The following is a 6,000-nucleotide window of genomic DNA, read 5'->3' on the forward strand; positions in this document are numbered from 1 at the left end:
ATGATCTGCCTTGCATTAAACTCAGATTTGCTAGAGGCTTACACTCTCAGGGGTAAACCCAAGTATACTTGAAAATACCATCAGCAATGTTTTCAAGAGAGAACAAAGAATTGTTCGAGTGAGTCATAACATCTTGCTTTACATGTTAGCACTGTGGCTGCATAAACCAGAAAGGCAGGTTTCTACTGCCTAAAAGAAAATGACAGCCAGAACATTCAGGAGAGATCTGATTTAACTGTATTTTTTTAATCAAAAGAAATCGATCTTTTGAAAATGGTACATACAGTACTATAACATATTCACATTATATTTAGTCACCAGGAATTCTTATCTTCCACACTGCTCATTGCTTTTTTAGCTCCAGTGAGTTTTTTCTAGTTGGGATTTTTTTAATTCTCTCTTTTGTATTGTATACAGCAGTGCAGGCCAAATCAGATCCATGATCGATGATAACTGAATTTAAAGACAAAGCAAGACATGCAGCAACGTCTGCCTCAGCAGGATGCTACTCCTCTTGAAAGAAAAGGGGTGTAAGCAGTGAAGTCCTTTTTATTAAAAACAAAATAAAAACCACATCACCTCTTTTAGTTCAAGCACCCATCATGAAGCCTTTCTCCTGAAAGTAATTCAATCCACAGACTCTACCTCTTACAACCTCATAAATGCTAAGGAAGGTTCCAATGAGCTCATGAGCCTTCATTCAAAAAAGTCTTAAAACTTTGGTTGAATATAACCATTGTCTTTTGAGATGCCTGCCTTCACCATGACCATTGTTAGAGTTTGTTGTAAAGTCACACCTGCTGATGAGTTAGCTATTCTGCTTATATACTGGCAAGAGATAACAATTCGTAACAAGAGCAGGTTTCTAATGCTGAACAAGGAAGTTTATTAGAGAGCATGGAAAAACAAGGAAGTTGCTATGGGGTATGACACACAATCCATCTGAGACATTCAGAAACACCTGTGTAATGTCCCCATATTTCCCTGTCCAGTAAGGGCTGCATGGGTTACATTGCTAACAAGTCCTCCAGGCAGGAAGCACATCCGATCTGCTACAAAATGCTAGATAGCAGCAAGTGCCCATGCAGTACATCAGGTGCTGTGTCTGCTGGCAATGGAGCGCGGGCACCAGCACTTTCCCCACCAGTATGCAAGGAAGGGCAGAGAGTAAGAACACTCCTACACTGCCTCGTGTGCATCACCAGCCAGGCAGCATCAGTATACAAGGCAGATATACAACTTTACACAGCATTTTCAGAGACCAACTGCAGTATTTTGCCCTAAGTAAAGGTTACCAAGGAGAGATGAAAACTACGCACCAAAGCAGCATGCAGTTGTGCAACTGAAGGTTAGCAAAGCCACCAGTTCATCCCATTCCTTGTAGATATCCAACAGAAACAGGCTTCTCCAAACAGCACTTTTTCACTGTTCTTTTTCCCCCTTACTTCAAGCTCAGAAAAGACTAGACACCACCTCCCACTTATAAAAGCAGCAAGGCACAAGGCTCTAAAAATCAAAGTTCTTGGTGGTCTTTACCAACAAAGAGTAAGCACCTCTTTTCCCCAAGGCAGTCAAGCAGCTAGGCCTCAATTTGCACACTGCGTGTTCAAGCAGAGAAAAATCTTTAAAATAACAATGCTAAATATTTACAAATATTAACCTAGATAAACCAGCTTGACCTTAATTTGCAGCATGCATGTCCGAACAGAGAAGAATTTACAGTAGCGTTACTTTTTATGTGCAGACATTCCCCAACACAATCATATAACAGAAGTAAATACTTTCAGAAACAAAGGATTTAACACACACAAATGTAACACAGACTGGCCTAAGCATACTTCCTACAAATATACCATTCAAACTGTACTAATCCCTCCCTCCCTCTCTCCTCATCTTTCACTGACAGCAAATGTATCAACCTGTTTTCAGAGGGTTTTTTTCTGAGAAGTCCTCACAAATTTATGGACACATGCACACACCTCCCCATCACTGAAGAACTCAACACAGCACCTAATCTGTCTGCAGAAAGTAATCTATGGCACTGACTCTTAAATTCTGAGTGTTAAAATGCCTGCAGCCTCATTTTGGTTTTACTTATGGTCAATTTAATGCATTCAGTTAGAAAATGCTGTTCCAGAAAATGTCCAAAGGTGAATCTTATCTGTCTGGTTTTATAATTAGTGTATCTGTTCCAGATTTATAAATACATTTAAAAATCCATTTACAGGCCAATTCCTTAAGAGAGGAGAAGATTCCTGTGAGCAGGGTCTCCAGCTAGTTAAAACTCTTCCCTTGAAACTACTTGCTAGAGCACAATTCGAGACTTTGTCATAGTTACATGTAAACTGATCTACCCGACTCAAAGAGAAGATATGTAGAAGAAAAAAGTTTAAAAAATACTTAACAAAATATTGGCTTATGGGAAACTACTTCAGCTCAGTGAGCTCCTTTTTGGGGAGATATAAGCAACTATATTTACTTGGTATAGTAATGCAATTTGTACATGCACACACATTATAAGAAATATTCCAAGCATGAATGAAAGTCTAATGAAGACAACAAAGGGCAATGACAGCAAGCAAATAAGTAAAGAAAACTAAATTTTGGAAATGTAATTAAATACATATTAACACTTTAAAATTGATCTCATCAGCCATGAATGATAATTTGTAAAATGGCAGCAACTAGTTCTGTGTAGAGGGATTCCAGCCCTATCAATTTTATTTAAAAATCTGCTCACTAATCTATCCCCTAATATTAACATTATCCAGTTAATTTACCATATAACAGCTGAGTTAAGGTACCAACAATAATGCATTTCAACTTTTCACAGAAAAGAGATCTTCTGAAGAATTTATTATTTCCATTATTCCCATGCACTTTGAATAATACCTACATCAAAGAAAGAAACCATTGTATCAAGAATGAAATTTTAAAATAGAGCATACAACCACTCCTTTGAAATGGTTAAGATGTTGGTTACTACTATTTCTCTATTTTTCAGAAAATATTCCTTACAAAATAGCTGTGTGACCCAGTGTACCTTCTTGGCCCTGCGGGTCCTGATTAGGGATGGTCCAGAAATAGACCACAAGCACCTGGCGAGACAGAAGACAAGTACTTGCAAATTTATAATGCTTGTACTTCTCGTACACTCTTACAGATTTATTTCAAATGATACCCCCTGAATATGGAAGACGCATCCCTCTGAACCCACCCGAGGCTGTGAAGCTGGCAAGGCAGAAGGGGCCGTTTTCTCTGGGAAGTGTGGGTGGCTCCATGGTTGAGCAGGGAGCTCTTTCTCTCATGGGTGCATGGGGGAAGACGAAAGCTCCGGTTCCAGCCTTGGGCTGCCTGGCAGCAGACAGCTGGTGGCCAGCAGGGTGGGCAGGGGGAGCCCAGCACACCAGCGGCTCTGCAGGAAGCCCCACTGGGGGCAGGCTGCCTGCAGAAGCACCCTGCCCTGGAACTAGGGGGCACAGGGGTCATGCTGCCCCGCTGGGAACTGCACCTGCACAGGGCGCCCACAGAGACTGCCTCACCCTAACCTCACCCTCCTGCACCACCTCTAGAGCACAGCTCTGGTTCACACCTAGCCTGAGCTGCCTTCTGAAGTGCCTCAGCAGAGTTTTCTCCTGGCAGCAAAGATCATGCACTTACTCTTAGCACATTCATTCCAAATAAAGGAAGCATCCCATATTTTCTAGGTAATTTTTTGCCATGGTTTCTGCCAAACCTTTTGCCATTAATTGAAGCCTTCCTTGAAACCTTTCTCATATAAATTTGTTGCTGTTTAAAAAATTATTTCTGATGTTGCTTATATTGACTTGTATTTAAATCTGTTCTGAAGCATCTTCTATTTCCATTTTGTCATGTTTTCAGTTGTCACCTTTTCAGTTTAGCCTTATTTCTTATTCCATTTGCCCTATTTCCATTATTTCTTATGTTTTACTGGAGCAGTATGTCTTAGTATGTAAATTTATGAATGTACATACAACATACAAATTGCAGAATAAATACAAAGATACCATCTTCTAATTTTAATTGTCTAGTTCTGGTATTTTTGGTTCTATTCCACCTCTTCGATACTTCTATTTCTGCCTGTGTGAAAAAGGGAGGCACTTTAAAAACCAAAGCCTTAATTCTGACATTCCTAACTTTTCCTATGGTCATCAGTCATAAACTCTTCCTTCAAATTAGGTGTTGTATGCATTTTTATTGAGCACATTAAGCTCATTATGCATGGCAGTTTTAGAGCAGAAGAACTTACAATTTAAATATGTCAAATGCTTCAATTAACTGCTTTGAGTGCAAGACTGTCAAGGGAGAATGTCAGTAAAGAGCACTAAAAGGCTTTCAGAAAGAGAAAATCTTAAAAATTAGAGGAGACATTCTGTCAGAGTGTTTCAGGAAATTTACAACTACTTCAGCTGTTAGGCAGCCCGGTAACAGTAATACAGTCTTGCTGTAAGAAGTTGGTTCAAACTATTAATAAATTGGTGGGGGGTTTTCATGTTGGATTGTTCAGGGATTTTTTAGGAGCAAGAAGAATGGGAAGGAGAAAAGATCAGTATATATCTTTCTAATCCTTTGTTTTGCCATTTCTTTCATCCAGAAAAAGCAGCTGTACTGTCAAGAGCTGAGCATGCCTGCAAAAACTTGTTTGTGCAGAGCATCACAAGACTATCTGACCAACGAGCAAGCCACCTTCTCACACTCCCTCGCCCCAAACAAAGCCCAAACTTGGTGTCCTTTTTAGCATTTGCTCTCAGCCCTGGTGACACTGTTAACCTCTTGACCATATTTTTTTTCAATATTACTTGTAAGTGTAAATGGCCCGTTCCTTCATTTCTTAGGCTACTCCCTTTTACCTGTGTCATCCCACATTTTAATTATTTTTTTTTCCCCTCTGGCCTCCATTTTCTTTCTCTTAAGTCTTTTCAAAGCCCTGGTCATGGAGTCAACAACTTAAGATGGTAATTTCCAAAGAAATTCTCAATTCGTTCTTTAATCTTTTTTCTACTCCCCTTGTTCAAGAGTAGGGGCCACAATAGCATAATACATCTATGTCTTCAAGTCACTTCACATCTTAGAGCCCTCTATCAAGCTCAGTTCAAAAAATATTTTGGAAAATCTTCTTATATTTTCTTTCTTCAAAATCAAAGGTGTTTGCATGAGACTTGGATTTGTTTATCCTTTGATTCAGTCAACTGGATTGTCTCATTATCTTTCAGAGACATTACAAGAAGCTCAAGAACAAAAGTTACCAGAAAAACAGTGGAATCCTTCTCAGATGCAAAATTAATGGAAGAGACAAAGAGAGAATTCATTTATTGAAAGAACAGAGGCTCCTTTTCTTTCTGGCTCTGACATGGGTGACACAGGGAAAGAAAAGAGGGGGAAATCTAAGAAAAAAAGACCTCTCCATTAAACAAGCCTTTCAGAGCACACATATCTTTGGCTCTTTTGCATCTTTCCCTCCACAAGATGCACACCCCCATGGTGTAGAACTGACCTTTCTGTAGAGTGAGCTCTGCTGACGTACTTCTGAAGGCAGCTCAGGCTGGGTGTGAACCAGAACTGCCTTCTGGAGGTGGTGCATGTCGGAATAAAAAGTCTAGGGATGCACTGAGCTTTGCTCTGCAGAAACAACCAAAGCCCGCAGCCTCTACACTTGTAGAGTTTTATGTGTTCCCTGGGTTTGGAGCAAGAGTGGTTTTGTGCATGGTCCTCTGAAGAAAAACTGCAGAGCCCCACTGCTTCTCCTGATGGTGGGAATTGCCTGCAGGGTGTTTTGGCACAGTGCAGGAGGGTGAGGTTAGGGTGAGGCAGTCTCTGTGGGCGCCCTGTGCAGGTGCAGTTCCCAGCGGGGCAGCATGACCCCTGTGCCCCCTAGTTCCAGGGCAGGGTGCTTCTGCAGGCAGCCTGCCCCCAGTGGGGCTTCCTGCAGAGCCGCTGGTGTGCTGGGCTCCCCCTGCCCACCCTGCTGGCCACCAGCTG

General features: G+C 41.0%; 1 protein-coding gene across 1 annotated transcript in view; it reads right to left on the reverse strand.

Annotated features, from left to right (window-relative positions):
* The window catches only part of EPB41L4A (erythrocyte membrane protein band 4.1 like 4A), a 95,202-nt gene extending 89,600 nt beyond the window's left edge, over positions 1–5,602 (reverse strand). Inside the window, exon 1 of the mRNA XM_026865758.1 lies at positions 5,516–5,602. Within this exon, the coding sequence (XP_026721559.1) occupies positions 5,516–5,602 (87 nt within the window). The remainder of the gene's footprint in view (positions 1–5,515) is intronic.
* Between the last annotated feature and the right edge of the window lie 398 nt (positions 5,603–6,000).

The sequence above is a fragment of the Athene cunicularia genome, assembly GCF_003259725.1.
Source record: "Athene cunicularia isolate RWA chromosome Z unlocalized genomic scaffold, athCun1 chrZ_part1, whole genome shotgun sequence".
In the NCBI taxonomy this organism is placed as follows: domain Eukaryota; kingdom Metazoa; phylum Chordata; class Aves; order Strigiformes; family Strigidae; genus Athene; species Athene cunicularia.